Source organism: Microcaecilia unicolor, chromosome 11, assembly GCF_901765095.1.
Source record: "Microcaecilia unicolor chromosome 11, aMicUni1.1, whole genome shotgun sequence".
NCBI lineage: Eukaryota > Metazoa > Chordata > Amphibia > Gymnophiona > Siphonopidae > Microcaecilia > Microcaecilia unicolor.
Genome location: NC_044041.1, coordinates 40504735 through 40531025, shown reverse-complemented (window position 1 = coordinate 40531025; position 26291 = coordinate 40504735). Strand labels below are relative to the sequence as shown.

The following is a 26291-nucleotide window of genomic DNA, read 5'->3' as shown; positions in this document are numbered from 1 at the left end:
TCAAAGGGTTTAGCCTGGTAAGTTTGAGAGTCTCTGAAAAAATTAATTAGGGCTGAGCGCCTAAATTTATGCTTCAGTAAACTGGATGGCAACAGGAACAGATTTAGGGGTATGTTTACTAAGGCACGCTACAACACTAATGCACCTATACATTTCTATGGGCGTGTTAGCGTTTAATGCGCATAAACCATTTACGCATGTTAAAAACGCTAATGCACCCATAGCACACCTTAGTAAACTTAGGCGTTAGATTGGGGAAAAAAAGTTAAGTAGCACTAACTTTCAGCACTGGACACCTAAATTTGGCACATAAATCTAGGCTAATGAATGGCAAGCCAGTTTTAACAGAATAACTTTTAAATGACTATCTTCATAACCAGTTAAGTGCCAAATATCGCACATAACCGGCTCTGTATACCTGGAAATTCAATGCTGGAGCCCAGACATGACCCAGCATCGAATTTCCAGATATAACTCTGCTGGCGTCAGCAAAACACTGATCACCACGGCTGAATATTGGGCCCCACAAGGTCAATAACATCAAAATACAAAAACATTAAAAATACCAAAATACCAGTTCTGACACCTGCAAAGCTATCATGCTTTTCTTTCCTTTTTACAATAAATGTTTATTGAAAGTATTTTGACCAGGCACTAAAGAAACAACACACTGAAAGACACAATATAAAACTTGCACTGAAACAGTAGAAGCAACAAGATACAGAGAAGTTAGCCCTAGATCCACCCACCACTCTGCAACCCCCCATCTCCACCCATAACAATGCCTACTAGCAACACTGAGTGCCCAGTGATTCTTCAGAGCACCCAGCCCTAGACCAAAAAAATCCTCCCCATCCCCCCTCACCCCCCCCCCCAGAGTCCCGCAGTTCAGCCAATAGTTGGTCCAAATGAGTTCATTCATCACCAGTGGAGACATAACTTCCCAAATGGTGGTCTGATAATTTTTTCAGCTCCCCAACAATGGTCAGCTTTGAAGCCTAATCTACAGGTGTTGGTCCCTCAGCCTATTTCCAGTGGGCAGCTATAACACTCTTAGCCACTGCCAGACTCATACGCTTCAAACATTGTTACCATTTAGGACCCCTAAGGTTACCCAACCCCAACAAGCACCATTGAAGTGAATGAGAGAAGGTGCAACCCAACACTGAGGAGAGAAACCGAGTCACAAAGGTCCAAAAGGTTTGGATGGTCCCACATGTCCACCAAATGTGGTAAAAGGTACAGAGGACTAACCATCTAGTGGAGTAATGTTTTAGGAATGAGGGAGGGGTGGTGGGGAGGGGAGGAGGGAGATGAGGGGTTATACTATTACCGATATCATTGCAATTTGTATCATTTTGATTCCTATCTGTTCTTGTTTATTGATGTGATTTAAAAATCTTGAATAAAAATATTGGGAAAAAAATGTGGTAAAAGGTACCCCTCTCCCTCCCTCACCTCCAACAAACATCAGAAGCAATTGAAAACATGACTTTTCAATTGGTTAGGGGTGTAATACCAGCAGGATAAAATTTTATAAGCATTCTTTTTCAATAACACATATACAGAGGAAGCCTTCTTCACTTCAAGACACATTGCATGCCATTCATCCAAACTGAGGTCCACCCCCAAATCCCACTCACAATGCTGCATGAAAGCATATATCTGAAAGTCATTACCTCTAATAAAGCAATAAAGGATCAAAATAGATCTATGAAGCTTGTCCAAAGCCACCCAGAGGTTTTCAAAATGTTCAGTATCATCAGGATCCTCTCGTAACCACCCCTGAAGATAAGTCAAAAGGCCCTGGCTTGGAAGGCCTGGGCTCATAATTCCTCAAAAGAGAGAAGGTCCCTCACATCTAATAAATCCATGAATCTAGTGACATCTCCTGGGTCCACTGAAGCAAGTTTGCCCTTCCATACCCCGCCTGAAATGTGGGTTCTGAACAAATATGGGCCAGGGAAGAAGTCCTTCGAGATCCACATAATTTACGTTTAAGAGTACTCCACAGAGTGAATAAGTGTATTATAAAGCGGGTGGGTAGTAAGCCGCTTATAAGCTGTAGGAGAGAGAGAGAGAGGCCCAAAGAGCCGCACCCAACGCCATCCTGCAGACCACTTGCAGTTCCATCCATACCACCACCGAATTGGAGACCTGAGCTCCCAAATCGAGATCAACTTCAGTTGGCATGCTGAATAATACCAGAGGAGATTAGACACTCTCTGACCTCCAAGTTCAGCCGCTTGCTACAACACCCATTTACTCAGGCGAGCAGGGTGCCCCCCCCCCAAAAAAAAAAAATTTCAACATCTCAGACTGAAGACATAGGAAGTTGTACACAGATAAAGTTTGGAAAAAAAAATAGCAGCTGCAGGAGCAAGTTCATCTTTACTGCAGCTGTGCCCTCTCACCAGGACAACCAGCCCCTGCGCCACCGCCGCAGAAGAATATACCTGGGTCAAATCCTGCAAAATCTGAATCCCCAAATATTTGAAGCTTTGTGCCGCCCACTTAAAGGGGAACCCCTACCGTAAAAAGACTTCCTCCTGAGCCACAGTAGTGACCCCCATCAACTCAAATTTATCATATTTAACTTTGAACCCGGAGAGCTCCTCAAAGAACTTCAATTCTCGAAACAAAGCAGGTAGGATTAGCAGCAGGACTCGAACTTGAAACAAGAGATCATCAGCAAAAAGCGCCACCTTGTGTTCAGAATCGCCCACTTGGACACCATTGACATCAACCAGTGTACGAGCGTGCAAAAAGCAAAGGGGAGAGTGGGCCTAGTACCTTGCCTAGTACCACGTTCAGTCCAAAATAGTTTGGCGTAGCCCCCATTACTTTTGAGTCGAGTGGAAAGACTCTCATACAACTGCATTAGCCATCCCACAAAAGGCAAACCAAACCTCATAGAGGTGCAAAACCTGTCGCAAAAAGGGCCATGCCACCCAATCAAAGGCCTTTCTACATCCATGGCCAAAAAGGCCACTGAATCACTGAGACTGGGAAGCTGCCCACAACACATTCAAAGTTTTCTGGCTATTGTCTGACACCTGTCGCCGCGGCACAAAGCCTGACTGATCCGGGTGAATCAGCCGAGTGAGGATATCCAAATTTAGGTGCGAGATCGGATGGTAGAAACCACAGTCCGTGGGATCCCGCCCTGGCTTCAAGAGAACTGAGAGTCCAACCTCCCACATACTTTCAGCCAACTGTGATAGTTTTCTAAGTCATAAGACATCTGCTGCCTCTAAAGCAGTTATTCTCAACCCAATCCTTGGGAGTCGCTAAGCCAGTCAGGTTTTCAGGATACCCATAATGAATATGCATATTGTTGAGCTGTGCATGCAAATTCATCTCATGTCTATTCAGAGTAGATATCCTGAAAACCTGACTGGCTGGGTGTGTCCCAAGGACTGGGTTGAGAACCCCTGCTCTAAAGTAAACCTCCTCCCCCCTGCCATCCCCAAATAAAAGCCTATGTAGTAATAATAGCCATATGCTGTTTTGTCCTTATTAAAGCATGTTTCTTTCCTACAGACTGAGCCAAACACCGAAGACTGTGCTCCTGATTCTGAGAGATTAGCCCTGGATTTGAAAGATCCAAATCGCCCAAGGTTTACATTACAAGAGCTCCGGGATGTCCTACATGAAAGGAACGAGCTGAAAGCTAAAGTCTTTCTGCTACAAGAGGAGATTGCTTACTATAAAAGGTACAGCTCTGCTCTATGACACTGTCTATCAAAGAGACAACACATCACGCATAACTTGAACGATGTCATGTGCTAGCCAACTCGTAATGCACTCTCCCAGTTCAAACATCTTTCTCCCATTATAAAAAGCATAAAAATCTTCCACGATGGTGGAAAAATCCTGGAAAATCAAACTCCACTCAGACCACCGTACAATCATAAGAATACTCAGTTCATGAAATTTGGCAAAGAAATGTTCAAAACTCTTCACTCGTGCTACAATTTTTCCATAGTTGCATAAAAGTTCAACCAATACCGATATTCAATATGCTGGTCTGGGATGTTAACCATTCATCACAAGCAAAGTTCAGTAGTCCATTGAAGGTAGACAAAGTTTGTCTCTTCCAAAATTAGAACACTGTAGTGAAGAATTGCTTTTTATAATGGGAGAAAGTTTTTTTTTTTTTTTGAACTGGGAGAGTTCATTCTGAGTTGGATACCACAAGACATTGTTTAAGTTAAGTATTATGTGTATAACATGTGACCAGTTACAACAGATTGTGGTTTTGCATCTGCTTTATGATTGTGCATATCTCAGTAGGAGGAATGAGTATGAATTAGGAATTAGTAGGTATTATATGTTTCTAATAAAGAATAGATTTTGCAATAATTGTCTAATAGAAGACGTTTGCAAGACACTTATCAACAATTTTATATTTTAGCTAATGAATATGCACGAGAGAGATTTGCCTGCCTACTATTTCCATTGTATGCAAATCTCTCTTGTGCATATTCATTAGTTATCACATAAATTGGGTAAAAGAAATTACAATATAGCTGTAACAATTACCTGTATCTATCTCTAAACAACAATGCAAATATTGAAAAACTTTATTAAATATTCAAACACATTGATTAAAAAACCCCAATTGGGATATTTCCAATGGCCTTATCTCTACCACCCAATTATTATAATAGGTTTTATAACAATTGGGTGGTAGAGATAAGTCCATTGGAAATATCTAAATTGTTTTCTTAATCAATATGCTTGAATATTTAATAAAGTTTTTCAGTATTTGCATAGTTGTTTAGAGATAGATACATGCATTATTCATTAGAGATATCCTGAAAACCCGACCTTGTTGGTGGCTGGCTCCCAAGGACTGAGATTGAAGACCACTGCTCTAGCAGGAGCTGCTTAACATCCATGAGGAAGATGCACCTGGCAGCATGTCAGTGGTTGCAGATCTCTGGAGTACGTGTAATACTTGTACTGGGACTATCCTGCCTTCTTGACTACAGGAATACCTGTAAATATCTGGCCTAAAAAAGAAATATTGAAAAATGTAGGCAGATAAAGACCATATGACCTATCCAGTCTGCCCATCCATGCCATCTAATGGTAAGGTGAAAGGGACTCTCGGAACAGGACGGTCTGAAAGTCGGTTTTGGAGGCTCTATGGTCCTGAAGAAGAGGCCTTCCCCCTCCTTGCGTCCACACACATCAGTGAGATGCTGCTGCAGGAATATCATGAATCATGGGTAGGCAGTGTAGACCAGTCAGAAGAAAGCGTGTGAAGTGCTAGTGAGTACTAGAGCATGGAAGCCAGCTCTATGGGTGCTTGACCACCCCCAGTATTGAACAAACTCCTTGATTGTGTATTTGGGTTTGGACACGTTCCTAGAGGAAAAGTTCATAATCTATTATTGAGATGGACATGGAGGAAGCCACTGCTTGCCTGGGATTGGTAGCATGGAATGTTGCTACTAATTGGGTTTCTACCAAGTACTTGTGACCCGGATCGGCCACTATTGGAAGCAGGATACTGGGCTAGATGAACCATTGGTCTGACCCAGTATGGCTATTCTTATGTTCGTAGGGGAGGGGTCATTTCTGTTGGCTTTAGCACACTCAATCATTTTGAAAAGTTGGGGCAAAGAGTAAGGCAAATGTAACAATAGATTTTTCTGTTTTTAGTGAGGAAACCGAGGATGAAAACAAGACTACACAGCCTCCACCGATAATTCAACCCAAAATTCCCACTCAGCAAGAGTCTGGAATCAAGCGTCTGTAAGTAATGGTACCATGTAAGAATACTGTGCATGTGTGTAGCATGGTTTTCAGAGTAATCCACACTGTAATACACTGAGTTTGAGAAGTCATCTTTTTACCTGATGCTTACGGGATCTCAGAACCTTAGAGATCAGAAGTCTGTATTAAAAACGTTCTCTTTGTCTTGATTCCTCTTTCATTATGGATAGGAAAAATACATTTTAGATGCATGGATCTTCAGTTGAAGAGCTCTGGCAGAGTCACAGAGCAGTGCCCTCTAGTATATCAATTTGAGCCAAAAACTGTGGAATGCTGTTTATAAAAACAACTCTCTATCATCTGCCATTTTGAAGCAAAAGAGTCCATTAGAAAATGAGCCTTAAACACCAACTCCTTAGGGACTATATTCAGCTGCCTGGCCACTGCTCAGAGATGAGGATATCTGGATAGCATATTGTCTCTCTGCCTAACTTTTGGCCCTACCCCGTCTGTTCCTTAAATGGTTCTGATCCTGCCTCCTCCTAAATGTATAACTTTTTAATCTTGCCAAATTTCAAAACAATGACATATGTAGTCAATATCCAATGTTAACTGCAAATGTCCTGTTGAATATTGACTCCCTTGCTCTTTATGGTTAAATGTTATGTTAAATTTCCCACTTTTTATGATTCATATTCAGTTCTTTAATTATGTTATTTTGAAAATAAAGAAGAAAATTGAAGAAAAAAAAAGCTTTCAGTACCTTTCAGGATAAGTAAGAACTAGCAGTGAATACCTGTTCTCCAAAGTACTTTTAGTAGCCTAGTGGTTAGTGCAGCAGACTTTGATCCTGGGGAACTGGGTTCATTTCCCACTGCTGCTCCTTGTGACTCTGGGCAGGTCACTTAGGAATAAAATGGGCCCTGCTGCAGATAACTCAAGCTAAGCTTTACTAAAAGACCCCCTTAACTCTCCATTGCCCCAGGTACAAAAGTAAGTACCTGTATACAGAGGCATAGCCAGACTTCGACGGGAGGAGGGTCCAGAGCCCGAGGTGAGGGGGCACATTTTAGCCCGCCGCTGCCGCAACCCTCTTGACCCCCCCTTCCCGCCGCCAACCCTCTCCCGCTGTGTACCTTTGCTGGCGGGAGACCCCGCCAGCCGGTCCTCTTCTCGGCTGCGCGGCGTTTCTGAATGATCTGATCAAGTTTGAATCTGTTTCTGTGCGTGTGTCTGACGTCCTGCACATGCAACATGCAGGACGTCAGACGCACACACAGAAACTTGATCAGATCATTCACCAAGCAACACTGCGTGGCCGAGAAGAGGACTTCGGCTGGTGGGGGTTGGGGTCCCCCACCAGCAAAGGTACATGACGGCGGCAGGGGAGGGTTGGAGGCGGGAAGGGGGGTTGGGAGGGTCGCGGCAGGGGGGGGGTCCAGGACCAAATCTACGGGGGCCCATGCCCCCGTGGCCCCATGATAGCTACACCCCTGCCTGTATATAGTATGTAAACTGCTTTGATTGTAACCACAGAAAGGCGGTAGATCAAGTCCCATCCCCTTTCCCTTTTACTTTCTATCTAGAAAGTGAAACTTGCTGAGCTATCATAAATTTTCATGTCTAATCCTTTGGGTTCAGTGTATTGAACTGAAACTCTACCTGCCCTGTGCACGCTTTTGACAGCATAGACCTGTCAAACAAGTGTGGAAGGATTGTACCTGAGTGCATTCAATCTACCCTATGATCAGAGATAATAGTGTGCTTAAATTTGCATGCTATTATCTCTGATCATAGGGGCAGTAAAGCCCTGCGCTGTTCCAGCGCTGTTTGGAACATTACGGGGCTTTTGATCATCTGCCCATCAGAGCCCTGTTTCTGGTTTGTACTCAGCTAGTTTTACAGTTTCTGACTTTCTTCACCCTGGTGTGACGGAATCTGTGGATTCTTGAACACTGGTGGTTTTGGAATAGGGCCTCGTCTTTGTGCAGTGCTTTACATGAAGATGCATGCACACATTTAAATTTCTTTTAAATGTTGTGGTTGTGGTTTTATACTGTGGAGATTTGCCTGACATTTGCTAACAATAAATCACTATAACAATTATAATGATGGCTTTAGCTTTGTGACAGTCTGCAGAGTACTCTGTTCCTTTGATCAGTGATTTCCAAACCTGTTCTGGGGGACCCCCAGACGATTTGGGTTTTCAGGATATGCACGGTGAATATATGTATGAGAGAAATCTGCATGCAACAGAGGCAGTACATGCATATCTATCTCATAAATATTCATTGAGGATATCTTGCTTTCACATTCAAGTGTCAGGTTTCATCTTTATTTGTTATACTGCTAGTCAAAAAACGATCTGAACTGTTTGTAATATAATAAAAGGGTAAAACAAGACAAAAGACATCCACAAAAGGAACATAGGTTACAAATCCAATTTACATAACATAACTTTAAGTAAATGATGGCAGACTAAGACCTGCACGGTCTATCCTCACAACATAACACTAAAAGCTTCCCTACCTTAACCACACCATACTGTTCCTTGCCTATTTCGCAAAACTTGAAAATTCTAGGAGTAACCATAGATCAAAACCTCACTCTCGATGATCACGTGAAAAACACGACGAAAAAGATGTTCTATTCCATGTGGAAACTCAAAAGAGTTAAACCTTTCTTCCCGAGATACATATTCCGCACCCTGGTACAGTCAATGGAGATAAGTCATCTCGATTACTGTAATGCACTGTACGCAGGCTGTAAAGAGCAGAACATCAAAAAGCTCCAAACTGCCCAAAATACTGCGGCCAGACTCATATTTGGAAAACCCAAATATGAAAGTGCAAAACCCTTAAGAGAGAAACTTCATTGGCTCCCACTTAAGGAACGTATTGCTTTCAAGATCTGCACAATGGTACACAAAATCATTCATGCAGACGCCCCAATCTACATGTTAAAACTTGTGGACCTACCTCCCAGAAACGCCTCAAAATCATCCCGCAAATTTCTTGACCTGCACTTCCCCAACTGCAAAGGACTAAAATACAAGACGATGCATGATACCACCTTCTCCTACATGAGCACGAAGTTATGGAACGCACTACCTAGAGACCTGAAGACAATCAACGAAACAACCACCTATCGCAAATCCCTCAAGACATATTTCTTCAACAAAGCTTACAATGAAAACCCAGAACTGTATTAATCCACCTCTGAAAACTCATCTTTTAAGAAAACCCATCGTTTAATATTCCTACTAAATTCCTTCCTTCTTCTCTCTACTTCTTCCCCTAATTAATCTCTGCACAACAATAATTGTACCTGACATCCAGGATTAACTGTTTATAACAAAACTATGTAAGCCACTTTGAGCCTGCAAATAGGTGGGATAAGGTGGGATACAAATGCAATAAATAATAATAATAATAATAATATCCAGTCTGCCCAACAAGATAAACTCATAGCATATAGTATGACTAGCCGTTGAGCCCGTAAAAACGGGCTGGTATAGAGGTTTTCCTCCCCCCGCGGTCACCACCGCTCCCCTCCCCCCCCGCGAAGTCGCCACCGCTCCCCCCCCCCTCGAAGTCGTCGCCGCCACCCCTCCACCTGGTCCGGGCCCTCTCTTCACTTCCGAACTTACAGATCCATTCGCCGAACGCAGCAACGCACATCAGCTGAGCTGCCCCTTCCTTCTCTGCCTGTGTGTGTCCCGCCCTCGCTGACGTTACGTCACAGGAGGGCGGGACACAGGCAAAGAAGGAAGGGCTCACTGCAGCTCAGCTGATGTGCGTTGCTGCGTTCGGCGAATGGATCTGTAAGTTCAGAAGGGAAGAGAGGGCCCGGGCCGGGTGGAGGGGTGGCGGCGGCAACTCCGAGTGGGGGGGGAGCGGTAGCAACGTCTGCTTATCCTGAAAGCCAGACTGGCTAGGGAATATTCAAGGACAGGGGTTGGGCTCTGTTCAGTTCTTCCTAATGAAAACATTTGGAGAAATGCTTCTTTTTATATAAGGTGATCAATAAAGCAACAAGGAATCTAAGCAGAAAGGAAGACAGTAATTCCCACGCTAGTCTCCTGAAGTGCCTGCTCTTTATTGATCAATATATGAATATTAAATATACCTTCTCACTCAAAGAATACAATGAATGATGCTGTCCAATGTCCCATTATTAGAACAAGCTGTTAAACCATGGTCTGATCTACTCTATGGATATGAGACATTCCATGGCACCAGGAGCAGGAAGCTAAAAGCCAGCATTGGGGCTCAATGCCACCATCCGACTTGTTAATATCATCCGTATGCAAAAGCTAATTAAGCTTTGTGTGTCTGACCACTATGGGCTAGATTCTAGATTCTATGTATGGTGCCAAAAAAACCCTCTCGCTTAAGCATAAACCGCACCTAAAGTTTGGCACGATGCAAATGTCCAAGCCTAAATTTAGGCGTGGAGAACCCATATTCCACTGAACTCTCATCCCCCGTAATCTTACCTCACTCATACCTTACTCACAGAAAAATGTATACCATATGTCTTCTTGTTATTATAAATTGCCCTTTTAACTTCCCGTTGTTTCCTTCCAATGTTTCACGGTTCTTCTCCATTGTTATATTCCTTAACGATACTTTGATTTTGTCTCATATAAATCTTCACAATGTAATCCATAACCGAGTTGTAACAAATTGTATTTCCACCATTCATAATGTAATGTAAGCCACACTGAGCCCGCAAAAAGGTGGGAAAATGTGGGATACAAATGCAATAAAATAAATAAATAAATAAAATATTCTGTAACTACATGTGTAAAGCAAAACCACGTCCCTGATCCACCCCAAAACGCCCATGACCCTCCAGTCCAAAAGCAATCTCAAAATGGTGCATATGCCAGGCGAAACAAATGTTGCTTCAGTATGTCAGTTAGTCAAGCTGGCTTTGATAGCGGCATTTATATTTTATGGTTCTTTTGATCTGTGATAAACTTGAGGAGGCAAGTGAACAGCTTTGCTGTGAATCTTTAAGAGAACTTCTTAGCACTGTCCACCAGTGCTCTTCCAAATGTCAGCCAGCAGCTCTTGTCTTGAGCTGACGCTGAGACCAGCCCTTCTACACATGCTTAGTTTTTGCACATGCAAAAGCACTGAGCATGTATGGCCTGCCAGCAGCAGCATCAGTTTGAGGCAAGTGCTGCCGGCCGCTGTTTGGAAGAGTGCTGGCTGCTCGAGGAAGAGGAGGAAATCTTTAGCTGACAGGGTTTAGGGATCCCCGCCAGTTCAAACATTTTATATTTGGGGTTTGTGAGCAGGGAGGGGGGGGGGTGGATAGAGGAGCAAACCAGAGGAGGGCCGAATTCTAGGCCCACCTACCTTGGGCTCAGGCCCACCCAAAATTGACCATCTGGCTACACCCCTGCTGTCCACCCTTGTCTGGAAGTGAGTCTAGGTTGCAGTTAACAGTTTACATCCCCAGTTATCATTCTCACCTACTTCGGAGATTACATGGTAAACCCTGGCGTTTAAACTTGAAAAGAATAGTTTTATAAATGAGTGAAAATGTGATTGTTCCCATCATTGTTTGACTTTTATTCACAACCTGCTGAGCTCTTTTAATTGTAGATGGGCACATGACACCAGTTGGATTGCGATAGGGCTTCCATATCTTGTGCTATTTGTGCTGTCTACTGCTTTATTGTTTTTTTTTTTAGATTGTTATGTATGAATGTTGTTGTAATGCTGTGTGATATACCTTATGGGTGTTATTTTTATTTTCCATGCTTTGTGAAGTTTTGACTAAAGCATTTAATCAAATTACTTGGTGATTAAATTGTACCTTGAACATATACATTTTTAGAGATGATCTGTGAATCTCCACAGCTCAGAAGACACTTAGCCATGTGTCATCAGGAAGTCAGATTTAGGGGAACGTGACAGAACATACAACTTTACACAAGGAATTTCTTCCATAAAGAGGGGCAAATGGCATAGACCCCTCTTTGCACAATATTTGAACAATGTAGATTTATAATGTGGCTAAATTAATGAAATTAATAATCCTCTTTAACCAGATACATTTGATGATTTGTATGTAAATAACAATGCAGTTGCATGAAAACTTTTGATAGTAAAGTAAGTCTGTGAATGAAGAGCTGCAGGTGATTCCTTCAAGAGCTGATACCAACAAACTGTTGTATAAATGTCTAAAGATATTAGCAGCCTAAAACCTAATCCTATGTATTGCTTAGTACTTGAACCTGCCCTTTTTGCTACTTTAGAAGGTGAATATTTTTTAACCAGCAGAATGAGCAGATAATGTAGTACAAAGGTCGACTTGATCCTTGCTCTCTGCTGTAGAAACCAATCGAAGTATCAGTGCCCCAAGGCTGCAAGCTGGTTTTCTCATGAGCTTTTGAAGTGGTGCAGCGTTGACACAAGGATTTCATATCATGCAGTTTCTGGGAAACATTAAAAATATGCCATAGAAAAAGAACAACTGTGAAAAGAAAAAAGAAATATGCATGAATATATCTTTTAATGTGGCCTTAAGGGCAAAAATCTTGTAGTAGCAAAAAAACCCCAGGATTTAAAAAATATTTCTCTTCTAAAAATTGCTGAAAATGTAAGTGGAGGGGTGTGTGTGTGTTTAAAACTGTCATTTCCAAACTCTGCAAACAGACGCTGGCCCAGTCACACTGCTGCATTTTGCCATGCATGGGAACCTGGATCTGATTCTGAGCCTAGTCCCAGTTATTGTGTAATGGTGACAAGTGGCCGGGTTCAGGGTCAGTGTTTACAAGGTTCTAGCAGGAGCCCAGTTCACTGTCAGGACCAGTGTTGCAATGACAAGGTTAGGTATATACAGGTCTGGCTTAACCAATGGACAAAATGAGGGACTGGCTGAAGGCACTGGGTGATGTGGAGGAGCATTTTCGATATGACGTCTAAGTCTAAACGTCCAAAATCTGAATAGGAAAGCAGGCCATTTTCAAAAAAGAAAAACGTCTATCTTTTTTTCAAAAATACCGTTTTGAACAAGGTTTTGTGATTTGGGCGTTTTGTTTTTTGGTCCATTTTCAAAAAAAAACCCCATCCAAGTGCAAAATGCGCAAAATCAAGCCATTGGGATATAGGAGGAGCCAGCATTTTTAGACAACTGGTCCCCCTGACATCCCAGGAAAGCAATAGGGCACCCTAGGGGGCACTGCAGTGGACTTCATAAAATGCTCCCAGGTACACATCTCACCATTGCTCCCTTATCTTGTCTGCTGAGACCCCCCAAAACCCAATTTCCCCAGCTGTACACCACTACCATAGCCCTTAAGGGTGAAGGGGGCACCTATATGTTGGTACGGTGGGTTTCTGGTGGTTTTGGAGGGCTTACAGTTTCATCCACAAGTGTAACAGGTAGGGGGAGGTAGAAGCCTGGGCCCACCTGTCTTCAGTGCACTACACCCACCACAATACTACTCCAGGGATCTACATGCTGTTCTAATGGACATGAGTGTAACATCTGAGGCTGGCATAGAGACTGGCAAGTAATGTTTTTTTATCACATTTTTGGGGGGTGGGATGGGGTTAGTGGCCACTGGGGAAATAAGGGAGGTCATCCTTGATTCCCTCCAGTGCTCATCTGGGTATTTAGGGCACCTTTTTATGCCTTATTCGTTATAAAAACAGGTCTAGGTTTTAGTCCTGGACAATTTTGTTTTGTTCCATTATGGCTGAAAAACATCTAAGTCGTAGGAACGCCCAAGTCTAGGCCTGAACACGCCCCTGACATGCCCCCCTCAAGATTTGGATGCACTTCTGACGGACTTCATAGAAAAATGTCTAAAAATAGGTTTCTAAAATACTGATTTGGACATTTTTGTGAGAAAACCATCTCTCTGCTGCTTTATGCCACTTTTTAGAATTTTTTTCTGTTTTGAAAATGAGCCCAAAAGGGTGTCAAAATCCCCAGCCTCTGATATCACCTGATCTAAAGGTTAAGCCTTCTCTTCCCCTCTCCCTATGGGTCCGGCCTTTCTCTTCCTCCCTCTTCCACCATAGTTCTGTATACTTTGGTTGCCGGCAGCGGTAGCAGTATGAACAACAGGACGCATTCAGCCCATCTCTGCATTTTCCCTCTGCCGCATTCCATCGCATCGTATCTCCTATAATGCAATTTCCTGTGAATGGGATGCAGCCGAAGGAAGAATCGGGTGGGTTGAAAGCTAATTGTTGTTCACTGCCAGAAACCAAGGTAAAATGTGCAGGACTGTGGTTGAAGAGAAAGGGAGAGATCAAGACCAGGGGGTTAGGAAAGAAAGGCAGAGATGCTAGACCTGTGTGTGGAGGGAGGGGCACCTTAGCAAGTTTTCTTTGGGGGCCATAATTCCTTGAGCTGGCCCTGTGTTTTTAATATAAGCCACTTTGGTTGTTCCACAGAAAAGCAGTATGTCAAATGCATGACCCAAACCCATATAAAACAGGGGGAAATCCACTAGGAAGCTGCAAATGAAGGCTCATGGTTCAGAATCCCACCTCTGATTCCTATTGAACTGGAAGCCCAAAGAAGCAGGAAGAAATTATCGGAAACCTTCCCCCCCTCCCAAACAAAATGCAGACACTATTTGCCTAATGCCTTAATTCCGCCCCTAGCAACCAACTATTCCTGTGAAAAAATGTACCTGGGTTATGTGTGATAGTGCTGAGAAATTGAGATGCTTCCATTCTTTCTTCCTTTTTTTTTAGATTTGAGGCTCATCTTAAATACAGTTATTTACTTATTTTTACCTCCTGGCTTGTCTGCCTTCTCTCCATTGTGATATTGTTACAGGTAATAAAAGAGTGACTGGCCATGGCTGCTCGCTCTCAGATATCCCACATACTCTGCAGCACTCTGGCATGCATTGGCCTTCCACGGCATGACTTCTCAGCCTTTATTATTGGTTTTCCTTGCAAGATTAGCGATGTGATCAAATGTGCTAGAAGCTAGCCAAGCTGTTCAGCGTTTTTTGTCCACACATATCCTAAAATGGCTAGTACAAACTTAGATGTTTCCTGTGGTGAGATTTCATTATATAACCAAAGTGAAATAAAACTAGTCAAGGCAGGGGCCTAGCTAGGTGGGGCCATGGGGGGGGGATGGGCCCCCACAGATTTAGTCCTGGCCGCCCCTCCTCTGCCGTCACCCCCACCAGCTGAAGTCTTCTTCAGCGTCAGTCTCCAGCGCCTTCGCTGATCTGTTTCTCCTGAGTGACTCCTGACGTCCTGCGTGCATGTAATTTGCAGGATGTGCACGCAGGATGTCAGGACTCACAGAAACAGATCAGCGAAGGCGCCGGAGCCCGGTGCTGAAGAAGACTTCGACTGGCGGGGGTTGGGGACCCCCGCCACCAAAGGTACCTGGTGATGGGGAAGAGTCGGCGGCGTGTGGGGGAGTTGAAAGTGGCGGCGGGGGGGGGGGGGGGGGGTGGCAGCTGGGGGAGGCAGTCTGAACTGTGCCCCCTCACCTTGAGCTCTGGACACCCCTCCCACCGAGGTCTGGCTACGCCCCTCAAGGTATGGACTAGTGGGAATGAAGGGGGATTGAGAAAGGAAATTAGAGGTGGATACTAAACTGCTACAGTGCCTCACCCTAGTTCCTTTCCCCTCTTTTGTGCACCTTTTCCTATGCCAGACAGCATGGCCAGATGGTACATATATACCTTCCCTGAGCTGGAGGCACAGCTTCTTTGAGATTTACCCTCGGTATCACTCCTTCAGCAAGCAGAGGTCACCCCACAGTAGCAGTGCCCATCTTCCCTTTTTATCCCCAGCTAAAGCACTTCCCCTCTGCAGAGAGCTCAACTCCAGTCATCTCCATCAGACAGGAGTCCAGTCCTGCTTAAGTACTTTTTCTTGAGACGAAGAGCCTAACACACATTTCTTCCTCATTAACAAAAAGACCCACTCCCTTTCACCTAGGAACATTAGTGTGTTGTTAGCTTATTACTGCTGAATGAAGGAACTCCACAGTTAGGCTTTGTAACCCACACTTCTGTAAATTTGGCAGTTGGTATGTAGGTGTTTTTGTTTGTTTTGGAAAATTAAGAAGACCAGCTCTATGCTCTGTCTCCCAATTAAAGGAAAGGCCTAATTGATACAGTACATCCTTGGAGCAATAGGGGAAGTAGTATCTATTGCTCTGAAAATCCATTGTGTCCAATGAAACCCACAACAGAAATGCAGCCAGAGACCAAAAGCATGTGGCAGAAAGATATAGAACTAATTCCCGTGATAATGTTCTTGGGAGGATCTTCAGGAGGGGGAACTTGCTGCGGTCCGTTGTTCCAGATATTCATTGTGCCAATGTCCATTGCTCCAAGGATGTACTATACTTATATTTCATTAACAGACCTGGCAAGCAAAATATGAATAATTCATTAGTGGTATTCAACCCTTAGGGGTCCTTTTACTAAGATGCGTTAATGGATTTAGCATGCACTAAATGCCATGCAGCCCATTGTATACCTATGAGCTGCATGCCTTGTAACGCACACTAATTTGTTAGTGCACCTTAGTAAAAGGAGCCCTTATGAAGGTGGTATTACTCTGGCATGGACCTAGTGTTAAAGCTCCCCCCCCCCCCAATTAAAACTGCTTGCTGGTAGCAGATGTACTGCATGTGCACCGATACTCCAGCCACGTTTCTTCTCAAGATGAGGCACACTCACTTCAAACAGGCTGAGAACAGTAATCTGTTCTTTTTCCTATAAGCAAAAATCCATTTTGACCTGGACATTTCTAAGTTCTCAGCTAGTAACAGACTCTTGTTCTGTTTGCCTATGAACTGGCTGTGTCATCGTCTGACAGCTTAGCATGCAGCCATAATCGGCCTTTGTCACCATCACCCGTTTGCTTGTTTTCTGAGGAAAAGATGTGATAAAGAAATGTGAATATCAGTAATCTGCATCCTTAAAAATATCTTATTTGCTTAGCTATACACTGATTACATTTGCATCCTGCAATAGCTTAAATATTGCCTGTGTGCATGGAGAGAATATTTCTAGGACCAGTTACTGCCCTGTGCATCTCGCCATTGGTGACCTCTTGGGTGATGCAGTTGTGGTTTGCTCTGATCTGTATTAAAAAGAAAAAAAAAAGTATATAATATAACAGTTTAAAGTAATACCATGTGCCTTCTTAGTGTGTTTGTATGGAATTCTCATTTCTTATTCCAGTCTTTTACCTTCTTTGTCTGTACTTTTCCGACCAGGATGTTTACGGCCATAATGCCGATGGTAGCTGCTGGATTGATTCCAGATGATCCCACATTGCAGCCAATCAGAAGACTTGTTTCTCTTGTAGGAACTTTATTTTGACACTTTAAAATGTTTGGTGCTGGTTTTGCATGATGCTCATGGGCATTTTTAATATGTGTAGCTGATTGCATCTTGATGGGCTGACTGTGGGATCTGTTATAACAGAGCAATGTTAAATCTGCCAGTCAGGATGATCAATCAGTGCCTAATGTCCTTGGCAAATTGCCTGGCTACATTTTAAGAATTTGTTTTTTTTGTTTAATTGACAGATAACATGCTAACCTTGGCAGTCACTTATATTCAAGTATGATCTGGAGGTGTTACTACAATGGCTACTAATCTTTACCTTTACAGATTATACCAATGCTTTACAAAATATTTAATTGATCTGCATCAGGGCTATAACTAGGGTCAGTGGAAATGAGAAAATTAAATAGTGCAGTTTTGTTTTTTATTTTGAATTTATAAAGTCTGATTTACCCATTACTATTGGATAGTGCAGCGGCACCAAAAAGACAGCTAGCTTTTACTCTTTCTTTCTCTTGACTGTCTATCATGAACCGGAACAGAGGCTTCTGCTGGAACCCAACCTTTTTAGGTGACACTTAAATGATTCAGCGAAGCCTCCAGTGACCAAAGAACTCATCAGCGTTGGAGTGGTCAGCCCATGATCCTTTCCCTCTCCCCTGAGCCCACCAAGCTCCTAACCTGTTACCTTAACATTCCTCTGTAATTTTTGCATCAGGAAATTCATTTTCTTGCCATTTGTTCTACAGTTGTTTTGAAAATGAGCAGGAGACTACCATTTTCCTTCTCTAGATAAGGGAGGAGAGTGGAGGTTAGAGGATAAAAAGTGAGTGCGCACAATACCTCTACTACGTTCAGCCTTTCTACACAGTACCTCCTCTTTTACAGACACTTTGGTCCTGTGTCTTCTCCACTCCCCCTAGTTATGGCCCTGACCACAAAATAATTAGTTATCTAACATGTTACTCTAGCATAGAAGCAAATAAAAAGTACATGTCAATCCTGGATTAATTCTAAAACACATACAAAATTATAAAATTCTTTATTTTATCACTCTTGGTAGTCAGATAAGAATATAAACAATCTTAAAATCACGATTTAATGCCTCATTTGCTTCTTGAGTGAAGTGATGGTCTTTTCACTCCGAAAAAATATTGTTATTCATGTGTATAGGTAAGAGCTCTGTAGATCATTGATGCCTTAAAGTCTTGCCCTGTACAACAGGTCCAGTTAGGTGCTGAAGCACATCAGGACTGATCGTCTCCAACTCTGCTTGGAGGCACGGCAGGATCAACCCTTTGGTGGGCACCAACCCATTGTATAAAATGCATTTTTCAACCTCCACAAATGCATGAACATCATTATATTAGCCTATAAGCAGGAGGTGGGCAACCCCGGTCCTTGAGTGCCACAACCCAGGTGGGTTTTCAAGATTTCCACAATGAATATGCATGAGATATATTTGAATACAATGGGAGCAGTACATACATATTCATTGTGTCAATCTTGAAAACCCAACTGGGTTGTGCCCTTGAGGACCAAGGTTGCCATCCCCTGGCATAGTCACCTTTATCCTCCTCACCTGATTCTCCCTCAGCCAGTGGGAATCAGTGAGCACCAATTCTTACCTGCTGCTGCCTTCGCTGTAAGGGCCAGCTGAGCTCATCAGACTACAAGGAAAACAACAGATCTCTGCAATTGGAAGTGGCAATTCTGACTCTTCATTTTTCATTTTATTTATTACCATGTGTATACTGCCCTTATCCAGAATGTTGAACAACTCTAACAGACATAATAAAACATATAAAACAATACATGTCACCAGAGCAGAACTCTGCCCTATTGAATTAGTAGATCAGACAGACCCCACCACCAAATTTGGACTCTAGGCACATGCCTAGTTTGCCTATGCATTAATCCTGCCCTGCCTGGAGGAGATCAGCACTGAGGACTTTGCACTCACCGAGCCTCTTGGGTAGCTGGAAAAGGGGTGGTCCATTGGTGTAGCCACCCAGCTGACAGAGTAAAATGGGCAGGAGGGATCTGTGTAGGTTTGGCGCAGAGTGACTGTGCTGAGGGCATATCCCTTAATATTGGGTCACAAGAAGTTTTGTTGGTGCTAGTTGGAGATTTAGAGGTCATGCAGAACTTCATGGTTTTTTCTCCTTTCTTTTTGAAGGTTTAGCTTTTTCTCACGAGATAAAAAACGCATGTCAACACAAAGAAATAACCACTACCAAGAATCCTTTGGCATTTGGGCAGAGTACAACGGTGATGACTACACTGAACAAGGCCAAGAGGCTCTGCAGCATCTGTGACAACAGCTACTTACTGCTCAGAGGGGGCAAGATTAAGATTTCAACTGAAGGTGGCAGCTGACAGATCTTTTCTACTTGGGACTTGTCCCTTTTTATTTATTTAGCTGTTTGTTGAACACAGCTGAACGACTGCATGTCCAATTGTACTAAAAAAAAAAGGGGGGGGGGGGAAACTCAAGTGCAAGCTGCTTATTCAGTGACTGTATCCAAAGGAGTAAGCCAAACAACCAGATTGTCAACATTGAAAAAGAGGCACTCGGTTATACATTTAATGATAAAATAGTCTGACTTGGAAATTAGCTTCTAATAATACATAATTCTTTAAACCAAAAACTAAGTATGCCAATTAGGTGCTTCATTTGAGGATACAGTTCTCAAATAGACTGTGTAGCTGCAAATGATGGCAGTGCATTTAATGCATCTACTTTACCTAAATGTTCAAAGAATGCAACCGTACTGTTTCCTTTTAAAAAATCAAATGCGAAGTGTCCATGCCCTTTGCATTTGCCTTTGGTTTGGATGGTGGAGACAGTGGCGTAGCCACAGGTGGGCCGGGGCCCATCCACTTAGGGCTCAGGCCCACACAACAGCAACACATATTTAGGGTTAGCTAGTGGGGATCCCAAGCTTCGACAGCTGAACACCTCCCCCTGATGGTGCTGAAAACACTGCTTTCCACTTCAGCAGTCTAAGCTTCCTAAGCTGCTGACACTGGCCTCATTGCATTAGGGGAGGGGGGGGGGGAGGAGAACACTTGGTGCCCACCCACTTCTTGACTAGGCCCACCCAAAATCTGCTGTCTGGCTAAGCCCCTGGGTGGAGAAGGGGCAAAATAAACCACATGTAATTGAAAATTGAATATACACATGCTATTTTCTTCCCTGATCTAAGTACACCACAGAATGCCTCTTTTTAATGTGGCTAAAAGCAGTGGCACTATCTCAGTCAGGTAAAAAAAAAAAAAAAAGAGCCTTAGGGAACTGCCCTTCTGTATGTAAAATACACATGAAGCTTCTTTTTTTACTGTCTTGTTTACAAAAAATAAAAATAAAGTTATGTGGGGGGGGGGGGGGGGGGGGGGAGACAGAGTAGGTTTTAGGATTGTTTCTAAAATTTTAAAAGTGATAGCACATAAACTCTTCCTTTCCAGGGCAAACGTTCAATCTGAGATTAAATATGTGATGGCACTCACTGTTAGAGGAGCCCTGCTTGGAAGGGACAGTAAATGTATGTTTCACTTTATTTATAGTGCCTAATGCATGTACATAATGTAGATACAGATGCACAAGCTTTGAGCTGTGTTACAGTTTGTCACAAGAGTCATGCAGTATTAACAGAGACTGATTTACTTAACAAAATGCTGGAGCCATTTCAATCTTTTGTAGAGAAATAAAGTCTTTTATAGGATAGTGAATATTTGTGTACATTGATTCATTAAATGGTTAGCCTGGTGGGTGTGTGCCAAAGGAACATTTTGTCTGTGAATTTACTTGAAGTCACTTTAAGCACCAGCACTAATTCAAATCATCAATATACAAGTTCGCACTCTTACTGGATCAATTATCTCCTCTGTCATCCTAATTTATTTTGGTTTCCCTTTTTGCTTGATGTGGTACTTTCCTCCTCTTTTTTAGTTCCAGCTGAACTGGAAGCGTGGCTAAGGCCCGGCCCTGCTCATGGACCTTCATTTGTTGCTACCCAGACTTTTTCCTCCTTTTATATCCACCCCACCCCCCCACAAAACACACACACACACAGTGTGTATGTTGCAGTGACAATCAGGTGCCAGGCAAGAGAACCCTACGGTCAGAAGACAACCTTAAAAAAAGGTCCAAAACTCCCTCCTCTCGGGATTGGGGGTGGGGGATGCCTCTGCATTAAGGATATCCCAAACACCTGACTCATTTGCAGCACTCCAGGCCTGAACTCCTGCATCCTTGTTCTGTGTGGTAAGTGTACATATCACCTAAGCTAGTAGGGCAGCCCTATTTTGTTTTTGTAGCTTTTGGGGAGGTGTACATCTGTTCACATTGCTTGGTTCCAAAAGTTGCCCTTCTCCAGGGCATTCTTCTGTATCCACGCTGCCATGTCATCTATAGTATGCTCCAGATAAGTAAATTACTGCCCCTTATTAGACGCTCAGTCACAGTAGGTGCTTCTGTAACCTTTAAACTCCAACCTCCCCTTACAAACAGAATATAAATTGTCTTACCTTCCAGCTGTAATGACATGCTAGTACTGCTAGAATAGCTCTTCACATGTACATTACTTTTATCTTTTGCACACTTACATTTCAGGGAGAATTACCAGTGTTAGGCTGCTGTTTCTCACTACGAGTCAACACTAGATTGCTTTATGTTTACTACTATCCACACAAATCTTGGACAGAAAAACAGTAAGTATTAGCATCCCACAGCAGAACTGTTTTAATGCCTCCCTGCCCATAACAATATTAACCATTATGGACATGCATTTTGTGAGGCTGCTAGGAAATAGCAACCTTGTCCCCTCAAGGAACAATTTTGTCTTTACTAAAAACTGATTACATTTTCAAATGTAATATTTGGTAGGTTCTAATTTAAAGAATTGCAAATGTAGGCAGAAAGATGACAGTGCTGACAAATGTTAGATGCTGAGCTCTGGAATAGGATGAAAGAGCTATGGCTTGGTGGCAGTCCCTTGGTCACAAACACTTGCATTTCTTTAATAAGGTGCCATGGAGAAGAAACAGAATGAAGTAGCTGGGTCAGTGCTCACTTCTGTAGTCCAAGACTCTTCCTTTGCAGTTTTTATTCTATATGAGAATGTCGGTGTTTATTAGAATCACAACAGGAGAAATTAAGTACAGAAAATATTTCTGGGCAAAAAAAAGCTTTCTTTTGGTAGACAGATGCATGAACCAACGCTCACCCTCTTTTGCTGGCAGAAGGGGCAGCAAATACAAATTGAAAATCATGTTAGGGTAGAGGAGCCACCTTATTCTTAAACTCTGTGGTGCAAACCTAAATTTTGCATGCTGCATTACAGAGGAAGAGTGAAGTATATTGTGAGAATCAGAGAAACCACAGAGCCCAGAATGCAGGGAGGAAGAGAGAAAAGCCAGAGTGGAAAAACTACAGATCCCAGAATGCATTGCGGGAGGGGAGGAGGCAGGAGCGTAGAGAACACAGATTTCAGACTGCCTGGAAGAATAGGAGAGATCAGGACCAACGAGTACCTGAGCCGCAGGAGAAGGAAAGAGAGGGGGCTCATTGGGAGATGGAATCAGCTGATGAGAGGGTGGAACACCTGAGGGAGGGGGTAGAGAATGAGGGGATGGAATGGGAGGAGTTGGAGCAGGTAGGAGGAGAAGGTGTGGAAGAGGAAATGGAGGTGGGAGAGGAAGTTGCTGGAGAAGAAGAGTGACTTCTAGAGGAGCCCAAAGTACCAAGAAAAGAATAATAGTCAGGAGAGATCCGGCGGGTGGATGTCAAGAGGTAAAGTGTTGACAGATGAGGGTGGTGGATCTTTAAAGCCTGGCTAAGCTATGCTGTGTAAAGAGTCTAGCTAAGTTGAACTGTTTTGAGGCCTTGCTGAAGAGGGCGGTGTTGGAAAGCTTGGCTAGCTGAACTTTGTTGGAAAGCCTGGCTAGCAGAACTGTGTTGAAAGCCTGACTAGCTGAACTTTGTTTAAAAAGACTGGCAAGCTGAACTGTGTTGCACCGCCTTGCTAGCAGAACTGTGTGGCGGTGAGAGCGAACTGCACTGACGAGTGTGGAGTCGGAAGCAGACAGCACGGATAAGGGAGAGAGACAATTACGCGGCCGAGAGAAGCGGCTGACAATATACTAAATAAAGCTGGAAAACCTGAGTTGTTTCATTAATCAGCTTAAATGAAAAGTGTACATCACTATAGAGACATTAAACCAGTGGCGTAGCCACAGGTGGGCCAGGGCCCACCCACTTTGGACTCAGGCCCGCCCAAAATTGTGACACTCTTCCTGTGGCTGGTGGGGATCCCCAAACCTTGCCAGAGGAAGATTTTCTCTCCTTGGGCACCAGCGCTCTTCCAAATGTCAGCCAGCGGCACTTGCCTGGAGACTGGCCCTTCTGCACATGCTCAGTTTTCGCACATGCATAAGCACTGAGCACGCACGACAAGCCGGTAGTAGCATCAGTTTAAGGCAAGTGCTGCCAGCTGCTGTTTGGAAGAGTGCTGGCTGCTCGAGGAGAAGGAGGAAATCTTCAGGAAGCAGGGTTTGGGGATCCCCGCCTGCTCAAGTATTTAATATTTGGGGTCTGTGTGCAGGGAAGGGTGGAGAGAGGAGCAAATCAGAGGGGGATTGGGGGGGATGTGAATTCCATGCCCACCCACCTTGGGCTCAGGCCCACCCAAATTTGACCATCTGGCTTCACCTCTGCATTAAACTTTTAAAGTTAATGTATTTTCCTTTAAATCCAAAGCCAACAGCAAGTATTTCTACAGGTAATGCTGCACAAATGCTAACCGCAGCCAGGTAGTCTGTTTGCCTTACTTCTCAGAAAAAAACAACCACAGGAATGGAGAAACTGGATCCGTTACGAGGAAAAAAATGCAGAGACAAGGGAGTTGCGTGATCAACAGGACACTTCCAAGCAAAACCAAGGAGATGAGAGATGGCAAAATATTCTTTAATAGTAGATAAGACTCAACACGGCACCGTGTTTCGGCGAACACCGCCTGCCTCAGGAGTCTGTGTATGGTGATCACGTGTAGATGCAGCCAAAAGAGCAAGCAAACCAAATCAAGCCTTTAAAAAGACTAATGAATGGTAAATATGCAGTAAAAAAAAAAGCATCAACAAAGCTTAGAGTATGATTGAGTCCAATGAGAAACGTGCAACCCACACAGCATTTTTCTTGCTCAGTTCTCATTGGACGGAGTTGGTCCAGAGGGCGGCTACCAAACTGGTAAACGGTCTCTGTCATAAAACATATAGGGCCGGGCTTATCGACCTCAACATGTATATGCTGGAAGAGAGGCAGGAGAGAGAGGTTACGATACAGACGTTTAAATACCTCAGTGGCGTTAATGTACAGGAGGTGAGCCAGTGGCGTAGCTACGTGGGGCCTGAGGGGGCCTGGGCCCCCGTAGATTTCAGTGGGGACCCCCCTCCCGGCGAACCCGCCCCCACCGCTGCCTACCTTCCGTTTTGCTGGCGGGGGACCCCACTCCCCGCCAGCCGACGTCCTCTCCCGTAGAACGCAGCGGCACTGGCAAAGTCTTCTTCCTTGCATGCTGACGTCCTGCACGTTGTACGTGCAGGACGTCAGCATGCAAGGAAGAAGACTTTTCTCTGCCAGACAGTGCCGCTGCGTTATACGGGAGAGGACGTCGGCTGGCGGGGAGTGGGGTCCCCCGCCAGCAAAACGGAAGGTAGGCGGCAGCGGGGAAGGGTTCACGGTGGGAGGGGGGTCGGCAGAGACGGGGGGGGGGCGACAATGGCGGCGGGAGGGGGGTGGCGGCAGGGGGGGGCTAAAATGTGCCCCCTCCCCTCGAGCTGTGGACCCCCCTCCCACGCAAGTCTGGCTACGCCCCTGACTGGTGAGCCTTTTCCAAATAAAGAAAAACTCTGGAATGAGAGGGCATAGGATGAAGTTAAGAGGAAATAGGCTTAGGAGGAATCTAAGAAAATACTTTTTCACAGAAAGGGTGGTGGATACATGGAATGGAATGGAGACGAGGACTGCATTGCAATTTTAAAAAGTGTGGGACAAGCACTGGGATCCCTTAGGAAAAGGAGTGGTTACTGAGGAAGGGCCGACTGGATGGGTCATTGTCCTTATCTGCCGTCATGATTCTGTTTCTATTTGTTTTACTGAGCCCTGAAAGTGAGGCTTGGAACGCAGTAACGCCAAGGAGGTTTCCCACCCACCACCCCCACTGTTAATTAGTGGGTGATCATCAAACCTGAGCATAAACCTGAAGAGGGGGGGATGCAAGGCAAGGAGGTTAGATTGGTGCAAGGTCTCTATGGAAACTGTTTAAGTAGCCATTGGTCCGATTGACGTCATGCCAAAAGCTGAAAATTAGTGTTACATAGTATCGGCTAATCGATAGAAATAAAACATAGAAAAGAAAATAAGATGATACTTTTTTTATTGGACTAACTGTCCTAATTGCTTACAATGGACTAGATAGGCTCACTTCCACTCCTGTTTATTAAACCTCCTTGGTGGAAACACACAGCTGGCGGAGCCGGAACAGGAAGGAACATTTCAGGGCAGGGCTGCCCAAGGAGTCTATTAAACCCAAGGGGGTTTAATAAACAGGAGTGGAAGTGAGCCTATCTAATCCACTGTAAGCAAGGAAGCCAATTATGACAGTCTAAGTTTCCCCTTCCCAGCGCAGCCGTCATCAAAAACAAAGCAAGCAAACCTATGAGCTGCTGCATCCACATTGTCGTTTTTTTATTGTTGGTCCATTTGTAACAAGTCTAAAGTTGTTTCAGTTGGATAGGCAGTGCCTTAAAATGTGAAGGACAAAAGTTTTGTTTTTTTACTTATTGGACAGCTTTTTAATGTATTTGAAAGCTTCCCATATGTAGATATAAATATCATAAAACAAACAGAAAAGTGGGCACAAAACCAGGAGTCCCAGAGACTGGATCACAGTAAAGCTAAAACCAAATTTTATTAATTAGTATATTTGACTCTCTGGTAAAGTGGAAGGAACCAAATATTCTTTTAAATTCTTGTTTCTGGAGTATGCAATGACTACTGATTTATTTCTGAAACAGTCCAAACCTTCTAAAATGTGCCAATGTCGGCGAATAGACCTTGAGATATGTTTGGCCAGAAAGGAGTACTGTAATGTGCAGACAATATCAGGAGGCACTTTGCTGCATGAGGGGTTCAAAAGACTTTCTTGTTCTTGTGTCACAGCTTTCTCATATCCACTTGTTATGTGTCTTTGAG

The 26291-nt window shown here is 43.7% G+C and overlaps 1 protein-coding gene across 3 annotated transcripts in view; it reads left to right on the top strand.

The window, feature by feature from the left end:
• The window catches only part of RILPL1 (Rab interacting lysosomal protein like 1), a 54925-nt gene extending 35412 nt beyond the window's left edge, over positions 1 to 19513 (top strand). The window contains exons 5-9 of one of the 3 annotated variants that reach the window (XM_030217769.1): positions 3544 to 3716; positions 5674 to 5766; positions 14460 to 14544; positions 16966 to 17053; positions 19218 to 19306. In XM_030217769.1, the coding sequence (XP_030073629.1) occupies positions 3544 to 3716; positions 5674 to 5766; positions 14460 to 14544; positions 16966 to 17016 (402 nt within the window). In that variant the 3' untranslated portion in view covers positions 17017 to 17053; positions 19218 to 19306. Of the gene's footprint in view, positions 1 to 3543; positions 3717 to 5673; positions 5767 to 14459; positions 14545 to 16965; positions 17054 to 19217 lie in introns of all 3 variants that reach the window. The other 2 variants (XM_030217771.1, XM_030217768.1) reach the window with 2 other exon arrangements.
• Positions 19514 to 26291: the final 6778 nt, after the last annotated feature.